At 33.8% G+C, this 22462-nt stretch overlaps 1 protein-coding gene and 1 long non-coding RNA gene across 4 annotated transcripts in view; both read right to left on the reverse strand.

Moving 5' to 3' along the window:
• LOC134234067 (amyloid-beta precursor-like protein) overlaps positions 1–22320 on the reverse strand; it is a 31590-nt gene extending 9270 nt beyond the window's left edge. The window contains exons 1-4 of the mRNA XM_062716132.1: positions 22163–22320; positions 15378–15545; positions 12280–12397; positions 11229–11441 (exon numbers count right to left, since the gene is read on the reverse strand). Coding sequence (XP_062572116.1) covers positions 11229–11441; positions 12280–12397; positions 15378–15545; positions 22163–22216 — 553 coding nt within the window. The 5' untranslated portion in view covers positions 22217–22320. The remainder of the gene's footprint in view (positions 1–11228; positions 11442–12279; positions 12398–15377; positions 15546–22162) is intronic.
• LOC134234069 (uncharacterized) lies at positions 2818–7869 on the reverse strand. 3 transcript variants are annotated; one of them, XR_009985112.1, is made up of 4 exons: positions 7520–7765; positions 4161–4352; positions 3811–4027; positions 2818–3579 (listed from the first exon to the last, which is right to left on the reverse strand). It is a non-coding gene; the product is annotated as an uncharacterized LOC134234069 (long non-coding RNA). The 3 variants fall into 3 exon arrangements; XR_009985111.1 differs by lacking the exon at positions 2818–3579 and adding an exon at positions 7853–7869 and having other exon boundaries at positions 3603–4027; positions 7520–7648; XR_009985110.1 differs by lacking the exon at positions 2818–3579 and having other exon boundaries at positions 3603–4027.
• Positions 22321–22462: the final 142 nt, after the last annotated feature.

Raw genomic sequence — 22462 nt, forward strand, 5'->3', positions numbered from 1 at the left:
AAAGGAATTTCACAGAAAATTCTATTTTTAGTAACCATGGCAACACCGTTCATCGAAATCAAAAACCGATGCACTATTTTATGTATCTTAGTGTAGTCTACTTGTGTGCCAAGTTATATTGAAATCAGACCAAAACTGTGGAAGGAGTAGCGTTTTAAAGGAATTTCACAAAAAATTCTATTTTTAGTAACCATGGCAACACCGTTCATCAAAATTAAAAACCCATGCACTATTCTATGTATCTTAGTGTAGTCTACTTGTGTGCCAAGTTATATTGAAATCAGACTAAAATTGTAGGAGGAGTAGCGTTTTGAAAAATTGTTTACAGACAGACGGACAGACAGACGGACAGCTATACAGTTGAGAGGTACATTGTGCATTTTACGGAAGGTGCGGGGTTATAATTTTGCTTTGTGGGGTTATTAATAGTACAGTGGTGACTTGAGAGGTATCATTAGGAATTCAAACAAATGGTATATTGTGGGGTTAAAGGTCTATATTTGTGGGGTTAAAGGTCTATATTTGTGGGGTTAAAGCTCTATATTTGTGGGGTTAAAAATAAATTATTTAATATCAAGTCAACTTTACGGGCAACTAATTATAAGTACTTAAAATTGTTACTGTTTATCTGAAGAACTTAGAACGGATATTGCAATAACTTTTTTTCAACTACTGCCTAGCAGTAACAATGCAAAAAAATGTTTTTATTTGAGGATAACTGTTGCATCAAAGTAAATTAACCCATCATGTTTTCACATAAAGATGATAGACAAGAATATTCCAGAGAGTGTTAAACAAACAACCCCACTATGCTATATAGAAATAACAGACAACACTAACCCCATAAATTATAAGACAAACAACCCCAGTGTGTACTCTTATAAAGATAATAGACAACACTAACCCCATTAAGTGTTTGGACAACAACCCCACTATGTATTCTTATAAAGATAATAGACAACACTAACCCCATAAAGTGTTTGGACAGCAACCCCACTGTGTACTCTCATAAAGATAATAGACAACACTAACCCCATAAAGTGTTTGGACAGCAACCCCACTATGTACTATCATAAAGATAATAGACAACACTAACCCCATAAAGAGTTCGGACAACCACCCCACTATGTACTCGCATAAAGATAATAGACAACACTAACCCCATAAAGTGTTTGGACAGCAACCCACTATGTTCTTATAAAGATAATAGACAACACTAACCCCATAAAGTGTTTGGACAGCAACCCCACTATGTACACTCATAAAGATAATAGACAACACTAACCCCATAAAGTGTTTGGACAACAACCCCACTATGTACTCTCATAAAGATAATAGACAACACTAACCCCATAAAGTGTTTGGACAGCAACCCCACTATGTACTCTCATAAAGATAATAGACAACACTAACCCCATAAAGTGTTTGAACAGCAACCCCACTATGTACTCTCATAAAGATAATAGACAACACTAACCCCATAAAGTGTTTGGACAGCAACCCCACTATGTACTCTCATAAAGATAATACACAACACTAACCCCATAAAGTGTTTGGACAGCAACCCCACTATGTACTTTCATAAAGATAATTGACAACACTAACCCCATAAAGTGTTTGGACAGCAACCCCACTATGTATTTTTATAAAGATAATAGACAACACTAACCCCATAAAGTGTTTGGACAGCAACCCCACTATGTACTTTCATAAAGATAATAGACAACATAAACCCCAAAAAGTGTTTGGACAGCAACCCCACTATGTACTTTCATAAAGATAATAGACAACACTAACCCCATAAAGTGTTTGGTCAGCAATCCCACTATGTACTGTTATTAAGATAAAAGACAACACTAACCCCATAAAGTGTTTGGACAGCAACCCCACTATGTACTCTCATAAAGATAATAGACAACACTAACCCCATAAAGTGTAACAACCCCATTATGTTCTTATATAAATAAAAGATAACATTAACCCCACAAAGTGTTAGACAAGAACCACAATATGTTCTGATAGAAAATATTAGACATCTTAGTAACCTCAGAGTGTTAAACAAACAACCCCGCTGTATTCTCATGTAACAGATACCAGTAACCATATGAATTTAAGTGTTTGAAAACCCCAGTATGTTCTAATATCAAAAAACTCTACCAGGGACTGGTAATAAAAGAACAAGAACCCCCACTATGTTCAATCGCATCTTCTCGAGCCTTTCTGACTAGCTGACAAATGACCTCGAATGTATTAGTTAGACGCCATGGCAACAACCCCCCCTTTTCATGATCTTCGAAATAAATGCATGAAGACCTTTTATCTGTGGAATATGGAGTTTAATTTTATTCAATGCTATGATATTACATAAAACTTACTATAAAAGGGACTTCTTACTTCCTCTATCCTATATTTGAAAAAAAAACAAAAAAAGCATAACCTTTAACATCAGGTGATGTTAATACATTCGAGGTTGTTTTTCCGAACTCTGACGTAAAGACCCTGAGTGAGATGATGCAATTGCCAGTACGTCATATCCTCTTTTTTTTTACTATTAAAAATACCAAACTATATTCATAATACTTTTTCCTATTTTGATAACATACTTGAAAATTTGTTTTAAACATTTTTCAAACTATTTTTAATTGGATAATCTCTTTATCTTAACTGCTTATTTCTAATGAGAATTTTTCCTTTGAATCTGCTGGTGCATGAATTTGAAGTGTACATTATGCATCAAAAGCATACATAATTTCATTGTAAATTAATAATAATAAATAAAAGAGATGATCCTGATTTTTTAAAAAAAATTTAATCAAACTTTTCATTTACTCGACAAGATGAACACAGATAAGAAACATGTCAATAAATGTAGAACACAGAAAAAAACCCTCAAAATTTGAGACAATCTTCATAAATGTAAAAAAAAAAAAACAAGTATATAGTGAGTTGTCAAATAACTCTAAAACTTGCATGGTGTTGCTACTTATTTTAAACAAAATATATTAATTTAAATGAAGTTTTAAGAAAAAATGTGTAGTCTAATATCTCATCATTTTGCATTTTAAAATTGATATTTAAACAAAAATAACGATGTACATCCTTTTGGAAAATATACTCAAACTTACAGCTGCACCCCCACTCCTATCCCCTAAAATAAAATGAAAAAAAAAAAACAACAACATGCAATTGATTTACAATTTTCAAAAAAATAAAAATCAAACAACATAAATGTACATTTCAGTTTAATAATTATTTCTCACATTTAAAATGAGATCGCTAATTAAAAAAGACGAAAACTATGACTGTTACTTAATGTATAGAAATTCACCATGACGAATGCAATGTTCATAAAAGATCCTTTTGTCTTAAAGCTGAACACTACTCATAAACATAAGTAATCAGAGATTACATAGCTCAATTCAAAAAATGATTACTTCAAGTAAGAAACGGTCTCACATTTAACTAATAATCAAGAAGTTAATTTAAGGTTTGCAGTAACTTGAGAATAGACATCCAAATACTTGAAACTAGTTGCCCATCAAGAAAATCACTCTCTACCATCGGCTCATACATTCACCTCTGTCGTTGGTTCGCGTATACACAGTTTTAAACACGAGAAATAGTGCGTTTGTTTTAATTCATTACAATTCAATTTCTATGTTTATGTCTGAATTTTTAGATAGATATTTACTAAATCAATCCAGAACTATTGATTTGAATTGAAACAATTCTTCAAATATCAAGTTTTATACGTTATGTCAAAAATCTTGACGTGAGCCCATTGCAGAGGTGTCTGAGAGAGGAACGAACGACAACTCTGCATGGGAGATTGCAAGAAAATGTCATTCAATCCACGACCCCTGAAAATGTTATCTTTTTAAGATCAACTATCAAAAATCGATTCATCTTCTTTTTCTGAAAAGTAAGTCAGGTCCTAAATGTCACCGTCTGGAGAAGACAATGGCAAGAATGAATCGGGATTGTGCTTGTTCTTCTGAAAAGTCTTTCATTCATACTTCATGTATACCTGTCAAAAAAAAATACAGTAAAATATATTTATAAATGATAATGTTCAATTTTTTTTTAACAGGTTATGTTTTAATTTATTGTAAAATAATATTGTTGTCTTGATTTTATGGGCACTTATAACATGTACTAACCATCAATCTGGATGTCTTTGATAGTTGCTTTCCTTAAATTTGTGAACTATATTCAGATCACAAATTGTGTGTTCAAGTCATAGGTTTGTTCTTTCAACTTTATGAATGTCCGACGCATGATGGTGTTGCTGCAAAAATAGAGCGGCCTAGATCATCAAAGTTCCACTGATGTTCACTTTCAGTATCTGAACTCTACAAAGGAATACAGAAGCAAATGTTTATTTATATCACATACAAAAATTCCGAGTTACTAATTAAAATTCATCGAAATTTATTTAAAGCATAGTTGTCATGTACTGTGAACTACTTTCTTATATTGGTTAAAGGTGAAAAAGTACAGTCAAACTTGTTTTAAGCTTTGGGAAGTCCAGAAACTAGCCACTTAAGACAGGTGGCCTCTTATTCCAGTTTGCCCAAGAAGTAGCCAGTCAGTCAATAAATAAACAGCAATAACCACTACAGTTGATTTATCTAAACATGTCAATTTCACAAAACCTTTGTATGTGTGTATATATATATTAATCCATGCCTATTTAAAAAATATGAAATTAAAGAATTCCAAATTAAATTTTTAAGGTTTTGTTCATAAGTGTTCAGAGTTCCAGAAACGCACCGGTCCACCGGGGATCCCCGGTGAACTTTGAATGGGACCGGTAAAATCTTAATTTTATTGGTCAAAATGTCCGATGGTTTTGTTTTTTTTACAGACTGTATAACCTTTACATATAATCTTAACAAAATCATTTAATTCAATTGTCCTGACAATAAACAAATGCAAAACTAAAGGAATGAAAAAAAAAAACGTCAGGGCATCGCCAGATCTTGTTTAAATAAAATGTAGACGTTGATTGTCTACTATAAAAAGCTACATATTAAAATAATAATTTCCATAAGTCTGGGAGGAAAAACAGTTTTAAAAACCCTGTCAACAAATATTTTCCATGATAAATATATGCACTCTGTAGTTCTGACAGTAAAAAAAAAATGTGACAATCTACTTTCGTTTTGAAGGACGAATTTGCAGGGTTGCAAGAGTGCCTGCTATTTCTGCTTGATTACAGACAATTTGTTACCATTTATTATTTTCTCTATAATTTAATCTATTAGCATGATAATATTACACCAACTTCTGGATTTTTTCTAATGTATTTGATAGCATTTAAAATACAAGCGCGTTTTCCCCCTTTTCTAAAAATAGCGGATTGACTTGAATGTAGTAAAACGACAACAAATTCACTTAAAATCATCATTTTCATGATAAATTTGCATATCTTTATATCATTAGTACATATTTTTAACTGTATGGAGGTTGTATAATAAATTTTAACTAGTCAGAAATATCGGACGTTTTACCAGGCTTTTTAAAACGAGTTTGATATTTTACGTAATATTTTTCCTGGCACATAAAATACAAAAATCCAAAAGAAAAAAGCCTGGAAAACAACATATTTTCCAAACAATCAACCAAGAGTTGTCATGTTGCAGATTTTATTTTTAAAAACATTTTAAAAATCTGTCAGAAAGGACATAATAAATTTATACATGAATTAAGCGTTGGTCATCACACGCCTTCGGCAACGTCAAATCCTGCATACAAAGGCCATATACAAAATATTTCAATAATTTTTTTTTTTAATCTGCCATCTTTTTATTTACACATATCATTTATTATATCGTTACAATTTCCAATCCTATAATATGTTAAATTTACATACAAAAAATTAATGTCCGGTAAATTTTACAACTGTCCGGTGAATTTTGAATATTTACAAGACAATTGTCCGACATATTTTTGACTAGTTTCGGGAACTCTTAGTGTTCTTTTGTAACATTCAAATCATTCAAGAAGAAATACATGTGCCTTACTACTATCTATTTTTTAATAAGAAAAAATATAAAAGCTTTAATTAAAAGACAGTTTAATGGTGAATTAAATAAAGTATAAAAATTTATTTCAGTAAGTGTCAATAAAATTCATTTAAAAACTTCACTATAATATGTTCAGGTAATGATCAGCAGTGTAACACCCCCCCCCCCCTTTCAATTAATCTTCGATCAACTACTTTGCTGAAGTTTTTAAAGTCTGGTAAATTTTTAATATTATTTTTATAAAGCTGTCAGAATTTCTATCTAACATACAGACACACACAAAAAATTATTCAATTGACCAAAGATTTGTATTAACGCAGTTTAAAATCATTCTACTACAACACAGGTGTCAAGTGCACCAGAGCGTAACTAATCCCTATCGATCGTCTCCTGATGGTGAAATTCACGAGATAATCATGCTATACAAATAATTTGTTTTGACAAGAGTTGCAATTAGAGCTTCTACACGGAATCAAAATCTAACAGGTGTGAAAATACTGATAGACCTGTATTAGCTAAGTTACATACTCTCACTGTAAATATTCAAAGTAATGATGAATTAATATTGTAAATTACAAAATGAAGCTTTAAGCTTGAATTTCTTTAAGTTTAGCTATAGAAAAACTATTAATTGTGATTTAATTCTTTTAAATTTTCAATGGTCGATCTTGAAAAATAAGTACAAATTGATCTTACAGGACAATTATATTTTTTCCATTAACACAAAGACAGTTATATATACGTATCTAAAGGTAATTTGTTTAATTTCTTTAATAGGTGAATTTTTTTATCCGGCACATAATTACACAAGCGACTGTGTAAGCAATGTAACATATTGGGTATTTTAACAACTGATTAAAATGTCCTACACTCATTTATAAACATTGATTGTCATTTATCAAATTGATATACCACTAAATTTTACAACCTAATTATACAACCCCATGTTGATTCCTACTTGCTGCGAAAATTTATTGCAGTGACATTAATTCCATTTTTCCATTCTGATTTTTTCTCTATAGATTAAGGTACGATGACAAGTACATGTAAACAAATGTGTGAAGAGTAGATAAACAATTGGTACGTATCTAGAATGACTGGAGAGAGAGAGAGAGAGAGAGAGAGAGAGAGCAATTATACTACGAAACAGGATAAAATTAAAGCCAAAAATATTCAATTTGAAAAAAATTTAAACACGGATGATTTAAAAATTAATCGGAAGGGGCGGAAGAGGCGTGAAAAATCCAGAGATTTTGTCTCCCATCGGAAGAATCACATGTATTTATGTTATGAGATATCTGCATGTAATTACCATAGATATAGAGAAAATTCGAATTAAGAAAAAAACACGATCGTTTTTTGAAGTAAATAAGCCAAGTAGTACTCCAACACGGATTAAATTATGGAGATTTATTGACAGTTGGAGCATGTTATATGGAAAATTTAAATGGTTTGGATTTTTGTTGCAAAAAACGAGTGAAAATACGTACCAGGTGTGCTTTGCATGTATTGCACGTGTATAAATAATATTATCTTTTTTTACTGGCCAACGGGGCGACCCTCTTGCAGAAAACCACTAGCCCGACCCCCGGGTATCGGTCGATTTTCATTGCAGACCTCTGATTAAAAAAAGAACTATCAGTGCATTCATTATAATTTTTTTCACAAAAGCCCGTTTTCAATCGGTATGTGTTTATGTGGACTACAAGTGTCCTTTCCTTGACTTTAAATAAATTCTACAACTGCATAATGTACATATGAATCATATCAAACAACTTACAAAGCTTTTTTTCAATGTGGTGCAACAAAATAGTAAGACTTACTGCATTTGCTTTTTGTGTTCCGAATTTCCTCACTGCTAATACAAAATGTCCAAACACAGCTACTTCCGTATTCTGCGCATGCGCAGTTAGTTTTAAATATATGCGCATGCTCAGGTATTCGGAACTCCTCGATTCAATTACCGAACTCCTCTAAACAGCAGATTTCTGAATGTCTGAGCGTTTTGGGCTAAGGACATGTCCAAAATTTGGACAAAGTCTTTGTGAGGTTAAATCTAATTTTAGGTTTTTCGACCTCGTAGAGTAATTTTGAACGTAATTAGACCTCTTCATTATGGGGTTAACCCCACAGTACCCAAAAAACCCCACACTGCTGGAAAATACGTTAATTTTACCCCACAATGTACCTCTCGTAAGAACAGACAGACAGACAGACAGACAGACGGACGGACGCCGGACGCATTACTATCGCATAAGCTCTTCTGGTCTCTGACCAGTAGAGCTAAAAATTCCCAAAGAGACAACAAATCATGTTCATTCCAAGCCTCCGTCTATCAGTACTTTCAGTACTTTGATTCCAATTAATGTGACTTACACTGTCTGCTAGATAGATTTTGTACATTAAATGCCTACAGGAAACTGATCTCCCTACTTCTTATACTTTTCTTAGGATCCTGGGGCCTGTTTTACAAAAGAATGTACGCCTTAATTGCTAGTATTGAAATATCTTGTTTAACGATTGTAACAATTTCAAACTAATGTAAAATAAAAAGTTATGATCAAAATATTTTTTTTGTCTCAGTTGTCTTTGTAAAACAGGCCCCTGAGTCTTAAATCTACATTGTATTTTAAGCTGTGCTATTTCTAGAGAATGGTATTAACAAAAAGCCGGGTGTTTCTACTGATAAGAAACAAAAGAATAGAGAGTATTAGACCCTGCCTTGTGTTAATCAGACTGATGTAAATATCTGGTCATGAGATGACATTGGGCAGACCATGGGCTTACCCTAGAATTAGTGTTCATTATACATACAGTTGCCTTCATTAATACTCATATCTATTGATTTAAATGCAGCAAGGTTCTTTTTGACATAAGAACATGACAGAAAACTAATGGAAATATAACCATAAAAAGACCTGTCTGCTTGACATACTACAGTTAATTCCCCATTACAAGAATTTGCCTCATTTTGTATTCAATTTGCATAACTTATATCCTCTGCACTGCATATTGATCCTTTCCTTTGGTAAAGTAATTGCTGGAAACAGAATGTCTATTAGAGACAATGCTCTGTTCTGGAATTGCTGCATAATCCATCCTTTTTTTCCTACTGGAGCTGGGATGAATCAATACACACACACACAGCTCTGGGTTTATTCACTATTTATTAACAGAGGAACAATGCTAAATTAAATCAATTGTTTTTTGGGTATTAACAAAAGTAACATGAAAAGAAGTACTGAATGTTCATCGATCTCGTCTTGAAGTCTGCTATTCTGTTCATTCATCCCAGTCCATTTGATGATGTTGGACTAACATTATAGGGTAGAATCATTGGATGAGTAATACTCCCGATGATTCATTTCTCTACAGACCATGTAGACTATTACTTGCTGCAGTAACAGTGATTCAGCACACAGGCCAATAGTCTGACCCTATCTACGGTACATGTACTGGTACTTCATCTTTGCACACTAAACACAATTGCAATGGTAAGTATACTGCTCTAACTTACAACAGGTACAAAGGATGACCTTGAAAAATGTATGAATCTTTAATTTGAAAGTCTAAGATATTGAGTTGGGCTTAAAAAGCTTTTGTATAAATACAACACAATCATACTAATTCCGACACCTTCATCTTCCTGGGCTAACATTTTTACACAATACACCAAATTGTTTTAGTATCTGACATCTCTGCCCCTTTTCACTCAAGAAATGGGAATGCTCTCTGACCGACTGATAACCAAGAAACAATTTTCAGAGTGCTAAATAAATCAGATATTCACACAAGTTCTAAAGCACTAGCTTTCTGGTGAATTTGCTTTGTGGAATAATTTTTTGATGCTTAATTTTCCGGCTGTTATAAAATCAATATTTTTATAACTCTACATAGAGACAGCATCAAAGAGGGCTGGCTACATGCCAAGGCATCAACTGTTTCACACAGTCTGTTTCAGACAGAATTCTTGTAGGCTATCATTTATTTACCTATCTCTGATACAATTTCCATAATGACTTTTATCAGCAAGAAAAATCAAGAAATAAAAAACAAATTATCATGCAAGATTATTTACGTATGGATATTACCCTAGTACCGTACTTTCTGCAATCACATATATTGATATAAAGCTACAGAAAATGTAAAAATATAATTAAGCTATTATAAATTCAATAATTTTAATCAATTCGTAATGAGTTAAACTGTAATCAATACTCTAGGGGGCTCAAAACAATAGTCAGGAGTTTAGTTTCCACCCATACTTCAAGAGACAATAGAAATAATTCTGACTATTTGTACTCAGCATGTACAAGCATCACATTATCCATTGATTTTTTTTACCAATCTGAGGGTTCTGAAGCTCTACAAATTATCGACTGACTGCTATAATGGTGAATTCTGAGTAAATAGAAACTCTCATCCATAAAGATAAAGAATCCATTAATGAACCTTAGTTGATCAAAAATGACTTGCAGATTAACATTTCTGTTTACCGCAAAAAGACTGCTAAAAGGTTAAAACATCAAGAAGAAGGTCTATATATAAAACTTAATATTCAGTATAAGAAACCATATAGAAGGGATGTCAGTACCATGATTATCTATTTTCTGAATTTTGTATTTATTTATAAATCGTTATTGTCAAAACATCCTAAACAGCTGCTTTTCCACAATTATATCCAACATAGTTGAGTTTTTAAATGACTTCCTCTCCGACCTACACTCTGCTGATTCCCTAGGCTAATTACGTACGCATGAAAAATCATTATCAACATGAATTGTCAAACATTACAAGGAAACGGATTCAACAAATCTGGTAATTATTGAAGTAAGCCTCACATGTAGAGTTTTGAAAATTACTGAAATTAGGCCTCAAACTATAAATAATGCTGACAATGCACAGTTGAATTTCTCCAGTATCTACCATTTATTTAAGGTTTTTATTATGAGCTGTTTCCCTTGTTAAAGGATCTGCTTTATTTTTCATTTTATTACAATTTGAGATTTATGAACAATATTCCATAATGTCGCACATAAATGACATATTTAGTTTTCTGCAATTGAGACCCAAAAGAAGGATCCTCTGTATTGGAGAAATAAAGAGCACTGCAAAGTTAACTTTCACTGTCACATCATTATCACCTGAGCCCAGGTGATCACTGCAGATGTCTGACAGGTGTGGTGATTGATGACTTACTTTTCTCCTTGGGACAGCAGACATACTCCACCCCGGCGAACCTGTCGATGTCACAGTCCAGCAGCATGGAGAAGCTATCGATCCTCATCCCCTTACCCTTGCAGTCTGACGTGGCCCAGTCACCCCACTTCTTGTATGTGTCACACTGATTGTGTTCATGATAGAAGTGGCAATGTTGAGGGACTAAGAGAGCATCACTCTCAAATGGACCCACTATCAATGTCAAAAGAAAATTACAATACTTACTCACTGTGCTATATGAAATAGTGGTCACTGAATGGATTTACACAACATCTGTGATAATGTTCAATACATAACAATTAAAATTCTAAAGCCAACCTTGATATTTCAATCTTATTAATTTCAGGTTTACAAGCAAGCAAATAATTCATTTCTCTACTATGTAAAAGTTTGCAGTGTGCGCGAAAAACTTTTTTCAGCACTAGCCCAATATGGCCAGTAATGAAGAACAATTACTAGCCCGAATCAGATTTTGCTAGCCCACATACTTTACAATATGAATTTGTTGTCTCGCTTAAACCAGTCGAAATTCATATTTATAGACATAACCCAGCCATAACCGGAAGTAAATGCTGATGTGTATTTTAAAAACCGATTGCGGAAAGTTCTCGACATGCTTAAACAAAAGAAACCCACGCACATGTAAAACGAAAGGAAACAATCAGAATTCTTATACTTATTTTATTACTTTTAAAGATTTATCAACAAATAAATGTAAAATGCATGCAACTTTTCACTAGACCGATTGGGCTAGTGCTGACCTACATTCTACTAGCCCGATTGAATTTTTACTAGTGTTCGGGCATCGGGCTAGTCCTTTTGGCGCACACTGAGTTTGGTGTGGGCTGGGACTAAACTTTCTCTTTCCATGTCATATAAGTTCTATACATTAATTGATAAGACCAAAAATTTCAAGTATCCATATTATGTCTTAATTTTAGCTTGCAGAGCTACTGTCTACACTGATTGCAACTTAATATCAATCAAAGTTATTTTTTTATGATAAAAATAAGTATACAGTAATACATACCGACACATCTGTATGGCTGTACTTTGTGGTTTTGCTGGCGACCATGTAAATCTGGCCAGTTTTTGATGTTCACTTTATGGTCCTCAACAATGTTTGTAATGGTCATATTTGGGTACAGCTGTAAAGACAATAAGACAAATGATCAAAATTTGCATAAAAAATTGTACAGTTATTTGAATACATTTTACAGATTTTACCTGAAAAAAAGTTATCTTTGACTATCCTTTCCCACCCCCAAAAGGCACACTTTTCCAAATAATTATTTGGTGAGATGTTTTGGACCATAAATGGGAGAGAGGGCTTGAACATTTTGATTTAAGTTCTCAAAAAAGGGTGGAAAGCAGGGCATGCCCCTTGAAACCCCCCTAACCCCCCCCCCCCCCCCCCCCAAACAAAGATTCTTAGCACCTTCAAAGTAAAGTTGAAGAATCAAAAAATATCTGTATCAATTTGAAATTTTCTAATCTATTTTTAGTTTAATAAGAAGAAATATAAATAGAGGATATTCAATGTTTTGTGGTTAAATATGGAATTTATTTCACAAGTGGGACAGGTTTTTTTTATCTTTCACCATGTTCACTCGTGCTTTGCACTCGTGAAGATATCAAAAAATCCTGTCTCATGAGTGAAATAAATTCCATATTCAACTACAAAACATTGAATTTTTTTGTTTATTACAGTTTTCAAAATTTTTGATTTTTCCTTTGCCTCTGTCTTTTTGTAATACAGTGATAGGCTACATGACGTCATAGTTGAGCAGCTGAGACGTCATAGCTAAGTGAGGTAAAAACATTGTAAACTTGATTTAGCAACATATTTTTGGTAATTTTGGAAGTTTTCTTCTCTGTCAGAATAGTTGATTTATTTCTATTTATCTTATATCAGGTCAAGGAAGATTTTTCACAACACTATATATCCTTTATGGGAAGGAAAATTGAGAGTTTTGCTGCACTTCTGATATTTGTCACACTGTGAAAGGATATCATTTTTATTCAATGATTAAATTACAGTATTTCACAGGTAAAAATGTAATAAATCATCATATTCTCCTGGAAGGCCATGTGCAGGTTTAATACAATGTAGTACTAGGTACAGTGTATATTTTTTTCTCTGATATTTGGAGCTTGGCTATTTGAGAGAGAGGGGAAGTATTCAATCATATAAAACAGATTATCAGGTCTGAGTTTGGATGACAACCTTATTGATGCTTTGTAATGTCTCCCTACTAAAAAGTCCATAATTGTATTTTGTTGAATGGAAGATTTGTTTTTTAAAAAATAGCCATAAGCAAGTTGGTCAGTTATATGCATTTTCCAAATGTTTTTAATCACACTTTCTGTTAGCCATACTTTCTGTAATGTACTATGATTTACATGTTAATTCATTTCATTAATGAATTCTTGTCATTCAATTTGCAACCCAACTCTCTCTCTTTTTTTTTTAAATCTCGGTCAATTTAAACTGCCTTTTAACTCACTCCATTATGTGTGATGCATACCTGAGAAATGTCCAGGTGTAGGTGTTTGTTTTTTTTTTTCTTCAGATTAATCAGTATTCATTAATCCTTACAATCTGACAACAGCCATATTTAATTCCTTACAAATTAAACATGTTAACATCAATCCTTTGTGAAGTCTTCTTTACCTGTATAAAATTTTCTTTGTAATTTGATCAGCCAATTACAGGACACCTTTTATCCAGCATTACTGGGGATAAGACATTGAAAAGTTTCCTAAAAAATTAAGATGAACTTTTTCCCATCACATTTGTGTTTCTTATCTGTTAAATCCACCATGAGCAAATTTTTATTAAATGTATGACATTAGGCTCTTGGTAATCTCCGCTTTTTATAAAGGGTTTCTGTGTCAAAGGACTGAATATTAAAGAACCAAGAATGACTGGCGAAATTGGTTTTTATAAAAATAGTGATATTGAGATATTGAAATCATCTGATACACTGATAGAGTGAAAGTCATCTCAGACTAGACAAGACAGAAGTACACTGATATACCCCCCCCCCCCTGCAATGCCGTAATAAATTCAATTTATGCTCTAAAACACACACATAATGAGGTACAGATAAATTGAAGGGCATGGCTTGTTATATGATACCGGGTTATTCCTATTCATAAAATATACTTTATTCATGTACACCTGAGCAGCAGTATATACCGTAGTCCCATTGCACTCGGGATAGCAAAATCAATACGATCAGTGATCATGTGGAGGCAGTGCTAGTCAGCTAAGACTGGTCCCCAAATGTCAGATCAGGCATAATGTAATAGGTATCTAATGTCTTTTATGGTACTGAAGAAGTATCTGATCACTTCTGGTCTCCTTAGAGTAATATGGAGCATGTACTAATTACTGCTACATAAACTTGTATCTCTGTGTTCACGGACTCCATGAACCAAAATCTGATTGTAAATGCCAGAGGAACACAAGTTACAAGCACCTCAGAACATTACTTGTTCATTGGTTTGAATCCAGTTTGAACTGGCCAATCAATTAATTGACTATTAATCAATTTTATGTGTCTAGACAAATAGAAAATTCGCAATAGCTAAACAAGCATGCAGATAAAACCACTATAATTATTTAATATTTATTTTGAAGTTTTCACTTAAATTCTGACAGAAAAACTATCAATTAACATAATAATGTAAATAAATTACGCAAATCTAATCACACAAGAGTGACAAAATAGAATACATTAGTCACATTCCCTCTTACTCCTCTGTTTGTTCCCCCTACTTCATTTGGTGCCCAGCAAATACCACAAGACTGATTAAATCTGCGCACCTGGGAATGCACCTTCATAAGGTATGCATAATGCTCCTAGTTACAAAAATGTTGTATGTTAAATCCATCCCTTCCATTTTATAAAACCTAACTTCAAAATACATGCATTGCATTCATTATAAACAAGCCTGTTATTGACTTCTCAAATTCATAAACACAAATACAAATTGTTTTGAACTTAGTTGAGGAACTGAAGGATCTAAGAACATGGTTCAGACTCAGAGAGAATTAGGGTAAGAGGAGCTGGACAGTAACTGGACAGTTAATATAGTATTTTTTGCCATACATGTATTTACCTTTTGACAGTATTGAAGAATCTCCTTTGGATCATGAAGACAGTCTTGCTTGGCGTCAGCCTGCCAGCCCATAGGAGAGGTGTGCATGGTGGGTTTGTTACACATAAAGGCGACCATTGGTACAAACTTATAATCATGATGCTGGAAGTCTGTGTTTGCTGCCAGGGACTGAAGAAATAAAAAAATTTTAAATTTTTAGATTAAGAGATCTATATAAAGATAACCAATAAATCAACATATCTATACATACAAAATAAAATATTCAAGCAAACAGCCTGTCTTGGTCACCTGTCACAATCACATTCAATATAAAGAATTAATATGTAAAAGTTGATTGTTAACATGTAACTACCCCTTCCAAAAAAAATAAAGTTTAACCAGTATGTGAAAGTACTTTCATTGTACACAAACACAAAGAGCACTCCTGATGGTGAGGACAAGATACCTTTGGTCTATTCACCAGAATAACTAGGGTATGAAAACCTCTTTATAATGTGACATAGTGGATATATAAATCTTATGAGACCCGCATTCCTCACAATAAACTGCTTCATTCCACATCAATGTCCTTCATAGACTTCCCTTACAGGTTATTTTACCAATTGGTTACCATGAAAAAACTCTCTGAAATAGACTTGTCAACAGTGCAGTGTAAATTCTATACGAGTATGAACAGCAAAGAATGAATTTTAAAATGTATTCATTCAACAAGATTGCATTTTGTTTTAGATATATAAGGCCTTGAAAATATAAAGCCTTGAAAATCTCCATCTCATTTTACCCAACTGAAATCATAATTGTACATGTAATGCCCAAAATTTAATGTTTTTAAGTATTAAAATTGCTTCCACAAAGTACTCCCTACTTTGAAAAAAAAGGGAATTATCAAAGCTATTTCAATGAACAGTAAATGTAATATACCTTTCCCCTTTATAAAAAAGATAAACTTTCCCATAAAGTTACAGAAATTCTTCCAATTAAACATACAAGTAACCATAAAAATATGTTAATCAGTGGCGGATTTAAGGGGGGGCGCACCCGGCGCGCGCCCCCCTAAAATTGTCAAAGTTAGTGTAAATCAAATATGTCTACTTGGTAGACCTCATTTTCACCCTTCAAAATCTCTAGAATCCAGGAGCTTCCGGGGGCTTCGCCCCCTGGGCCCCCACCAGGGCTTTGGTAGACCTCATTTTAACCCTTCAAAATCTCTAGAATCCAGGAGCTTCGCCCCCTGGACCCCCACCAAGGCTTTGCCCTGGACCCACTGGGGGCCTCAAGGCGGCCCCCAGACCCCTTGCCTAATTTTGGCGCCCCCCCTAACTCCAAATCCTGGATCCGCACCTGTTAATTATCAATCATAATTCTAGAAATGACCACCCTATTTGATCTCAAAACGCAAATACTAGGAACATTGGAGTCTCAAAATTTTCAGGGAAATGTGCAGATTCCAAAGTAAATTCACTTATTCAAGCATTGATGTCATAGGGTATGAAGTCATATCCTTTATGCATAAAGGGTAGTCAAACAAAATAGATGATCAATTCCTGTCAAAGTACTTTGTTATTAATTGTTTTGAAATCCCAGATAATTGATACATGGAAAGTACAAGAGACTCTGTTTTACAATACATGCATCATTCGCCATTCTTTAACATAACAGGGGACACCTATTGCAGTCGATAATTTCAAGATTCATTTACCGGCATATGATCATGATGATAAAAAAAAAAGAAGATAAAATGAACTTAATTTCTTATTAGCAATTTTACTTTCAAATTAATTTATACAATCCAAACCAAAACAATTATTTTTTATTGATCACATGTCTAGAAATAACAGTTTTTTTGATACTGTAAGTGGTGGGTCTATGACAGGTGACCGAAAGACAACTCACCGAACGACAACTCGCCGACACTTTTTTCACCGACACTATAAAACTCGCCGATAAGACAAGTCACCGAAAGACAGGTCACCGACAGACAAGTCATGGACAGAATATAATACACCGACACTCACCGACATCATTTATAAAATTAAGAAAAAATCAAGTATGTGAATGTACGTTTCTTTATTCATTTTTTTTACATATTAAATTTGATAATTGAAGTTGTGTGCCAACCCCTCTAAGTACGGAATAAAGGAATCCTTTGTCCTTTCAACACAATCCTTTACTACAGTCAAAATTCTAGCATTCCTTTTTGCATCTTTTTTTTTCATCAAATCGCAAACTTCACCCATAATAACCGACCTTTTCACCATTTCAGTCCGCTTTTGTTCCGATTTAAGAGACGCAATGAATTTGAATATATCGGGATGTGCTACGCCAACAATACTGGCGAATCGTCTGTGCCAACCTTCGAAGAAATTATTAGTTCGTGGGTCTTGATTTAGAATTCTCTCATAGATACTCTAAGTCTGAGGGGGAAATTTTCCCGTTTTTTGCCATGGTGAATAATCAAAGGCCTGAAGGGCCTGCGAGTTGACTTGCTCGAGTCAATTGCACTTTTTCAAACATCTGGGCACTATACCTTAATATATTCAGTTTATTTTGCATCTTAAGAGATTGAATATTATATGTCTGATCCATGTTCGGTTCATAAAAAAAGTGTATATTGCTTTTCCTTTACATATACACGTTGGCACTAATGGGCTTCCGTATTATTTTGACTGGATTCTATAATGAATTTCAGCACATTAGCTGAAGTGGTCAGTGTTATGGAATAATTAGGTTAAAGATTCCCACAGCAAATCTGGATTCTAAAAATAGATTTTCAACAACAACTAGCTGCAGCTAATGAGATCAGCAGGTGTTTGTGTTAGGGGGTATTCTAGGTCAATTATAAATAAACTTCAGATGAGAAGATTAGATCCGCCTAACATACTTGAACATATATATATTCATACGCAGTAATTGTACATCAGTAATTGTACATTGTACAGGTATTTAGTCAAAAATTTCTTTAAAAGCATGAAGGCACAAATACTGTTACAGTATGAAATTTTATACAGTTTTTACCTCTTAAGTTTATACAATCACTCAAACCAAAGCATTTTTTGCTAGAACTATTATATTTGGCGTATGGATCACCTTGATGAATGCGTGAAAAATTTTACAGCTCTGAAACGGCTATGTCAACAGGGAGTAGCTCGCTACGCGAGCCAACTCAAAAAATAACACAGAAAACATTGCTTTTTATATAACTTTAATTATCTGAACACTTAACACACATCAACATACAGGTAAAAACCATTGTCGGTGAATTGTCCATTCGGTGAATTTGTACGCGTCGGTGACTTTCACTTTTGTCGGTCACCTGTCTGTCGGTGAGTTGTCCAGCACCGGTAAGTGGTGGTATATGTGAAGCACAAGTGAACTGTTTTTTCTTTTTCTTTTTCATGAAAACAGGTGTGTCAACCATGTCAAATCAAGTAACACTACACATTCTTCATCACTAAGTCAAGTTTTTAATAGTTACCCTTTATCTCCCATTAACTAATCATTTACAGGATAATAGAGTGATAACAGCTGTTTATGGGGCTTTCCAAGAAGTAAATCACTGTTATGATCAACCATTACACTGAGGGCTGACCAGGCAAACTCATTTGTCTACCATATTAATGTACACTTTTCTGTCCTACAGTTACAAGCACAATAAGTAATGGTTCTCACACAGTGTTTTACAAAAAAAAAAATGTTAACAAAAGTAAGGAAAATAGTGCAATGACTAAAGCAATATACCTTTGTTAGGACTAAATAGGTTATTTACATTGTTTGTTTTCCTCAATTTTATTCAGATTAATTAAGAACTCAAGGTTTTAAGAATGTTCTTTTTATTGCATAAGAATTTGAGTTATTGTGGAAATAATAATTTCCCATGAAATAAGCAGTTAAATTGATTAGTTCAATTTTATAAGCTTAAATCAAAGGCCTGAAGGGCCTGCGAGTTGACTCGCTCCAGTTAATTGAGCTTTTTTCATACATCTGGACACCATACCTTATATTCAGTTTATTTTGCATCTTAAGAGATTGAATATTATATGTCTCCATTTTCGGTTCAAAAATAAAGTGTACTGTAAATCACTTTTTATTCGCGAGAACTTTATTTTCGCGTAATTACGCGAGACAGTGTGCTCGCGAAAATTTAAATTCTCGCATATAATAGCGTTTCTTAAGATTATATAGAGCAAGAACTACAATTCGTGAAAATTTTGTCTCGCTAATCAAGAGTCAATGACTATCTCGCGAAAATAAGGTGTCGCGAAAATTTAGTGATCTACAGTATTACTATATTGCTTTTCCTTTGTGTGTACAGGTTGGCACTAATGGGCTTCCGTACATATTATTGTAATAAGCAGCACTGCAAACCTTGGATTCCATAATGTATTATTTAAGCACACTAGCTGCAGTGGTCAGTGTTATTGGGTAATTAGTTTAAAGATTCCCACAGCAAATCTGGATTCTAAAAATAGATTTTTCAAGCACACTAGCTGCAATTAATGAGAGCAGCAGGTGTTTGTGTTAGGGGGTATTCTAGGTCAATTATAAACAAACTTCAGATGAGAAGATTAGATCCGCCTATAATGCTTGAACATATTTTCATACGCAGTAATTATACATCTTACAGATATTTAAACAAAAATCTCTTTAAAAGCATGAAGACATAAATAATGTAACAGTCTGATATCTTATGCAGTGTTTACCTCCTAATTTTATACAATCACTCAAACAAGAGCATTTTTTGCTAGAACTATCATATTTGGCGTATGGATCACCTTGATGAATGTGTGAAAAATTTTACAGCTCTGAAATGGCTATGCCAACAGGGAGTAAGCTTGCTACGCAAGCCAACTCAAAAATCAGTTTTGAAATTCTTGATGACAGTGGTATTTTAAAAAACTTTTTTGATGCCTGTAAATCTCTATTCATTTAAACTTTTCTGTCACTTGTCCATTGTTAATTCAAACTGGAGGTTATTCAAAAATTAATCAGGTCTCTTTTTCATTAAAAGATTCAACACATTCTAATTTCCAAAGAAAATGGCTTTCTTTTTTAAACATTCATATGTCTTTACAAGTGTGGCAGTCAGACGAGTTTGATGGCCTGTTGCCAGATAGCTCAGTTGGTAGTGCATCGGATCAGAGATTCAGGAGGCCCGGTTTGAATCCTGGCCATGGTGCGCTGCATTTTTCTCCTCTCAGTCCTCTTACACATGATTCCTATCACTAACACTAACAGATTGTAACTGGAAAGGACAAAATCTAAGACTGAACGGTCTTGGACCCTGCATCTGTAATGGTTTGGGCCGTGAATATCGGCTTGGATAGCTCAGTTGGTAGAGCACCTGATTCAAGAAACAAAAAAAATGTTTTAATTCCAGCTATACATTTTCTCCCTCCTGTTACACATCACTGGACTTACACACCACAGAGCTATCCTGTTCAACAACTATAGTTCAAACAACTACATTCCTCCCTTCTGCAGCAACTACTGAGTTGTCTAGGCCAATGTCCATGCATGTTAAATTGTGGCCAAACCTTTACACTTTTGATGAATTTTATACAACGGCTTAAATAGTTCACAGGCACCTGACATTTTTTGTAGTCACTAAATAAAGCCATATATTAACATTTTATATATAAATACACAAGGTGTGCAACGCCATTGACCCCCTCCTCGATACAGACAGAAAACACAAAATTGGATATGCCTACCGGTTTCCGTAAAAGCCCTTGAGTTTATTCTATCATACACACAGATCCAATCCTTTAGACTATCTCACAAATAAACTTAAAATTCACAGGTTATAATGTTAACAACTAAAATTCAAGCAAACTTCGAATTTTTTTACCGGTCCTTCGCCACCGGTTACATGAAGAAAATTACACCAAATTTAATATATAAACTTTTTAATACAGCAATTATAGATTTATTTCATTGACAAACAAAAATAGGAAATAATAAAATATCAAAGGATTATATTGTTTGTTATCCTTGTTTTACTTAACATATGGTTGATTAATTTATGTATTAGAGCATTTGGTGTAAAGATTAAATTTGGTAGAGCACCTGACTGAAGATACTGGGGTCCCAGGTTCGCTTCACGGTCCAGCTATACATTTTCTCCCCTCCTGTTACACATCACTGGACTTACACACCACAGAGCTATCCTGTTCAACAACTGTAGTTCAAACAACTACATTCCTCCCTTCTGCAGCAACAACTGAGTTGTCTAGGCCAATGTCCATGCATGTTAAATTGTGGCCAAACCTTTACACTTTTGATGATTTTAGACAACAGCTTCAAATAGTTTCATCTTAAGAAATTACATTCCCTTTATTCTTGTACATAATCAATATCTGTCCCAACATTCGATTTTTTCTGATAAAGAATTGTATAATTTTCTATCTGAACAGTTCTGGTTAACTGCTGAGAATAGAATCTTCTACACATCCACAATACCTCTTACCCCCCCCCCCCCCACCCCCTTTTCACCATAAAGAGACTACTGGTACCTTTGATTTAACAAAGATGAATGTAGTTATGTATTCAAACTCAAATCTCATCACATTGATCTTTGTTTTGTTCTTTGTTACGTTGGTGATAACAGTCTACTATATCTAACATTAAAGACTGATTGGTGACATTACATGGTGATGACAGTCTATAAATATATTCAACATGGACGACACATTCCTGGGTCTTAGACCCATTCAATGCAAAGAAAAAAACTTGGTAGGAATTCGTTAAAACTCGATAATATTCACCTCTATATAGCCAACACTGACCTGGACAAACACACAAACGCAGGCTAGCACCGATGGAAGCGTGAGCTGCCCCATCCTGGAAACAAAACGAGAATTGTCCGCTTATTATTCCTTTCTCAGTGGAAGTCACAGATTACTGAGCCCGACGAAGTGATGTCATGAGAAATATCGGAACTTTTGATTGGCTGATTCTTCTCATAAAATATGATAATATTTATCATAATTAACTTATAGAAAGATCAATTATTTACAATCTTAAAGTGATTTTTAGAAGTAAATTGTTGAAATTTTATGATATTTCAATTTTGATCCATATTAATA

The sequence above is a fragment of the Saccostrea cucullata genome, unplaced genomic scaffold, assembly GCF_032062105.1.
Source record: "Saccostrea cucullata isolate Sc308-1 unplaced genomic scaffold, CSIRO_AGI_Scuc_v1 ctg221, whole genome shotgun sequence".
NCBI lineage: Eukaryota > Metazoa > Mollusca > Bivalvia > Ostreida > Ostreidae > Saccostrea > Saccostrea cuccullata.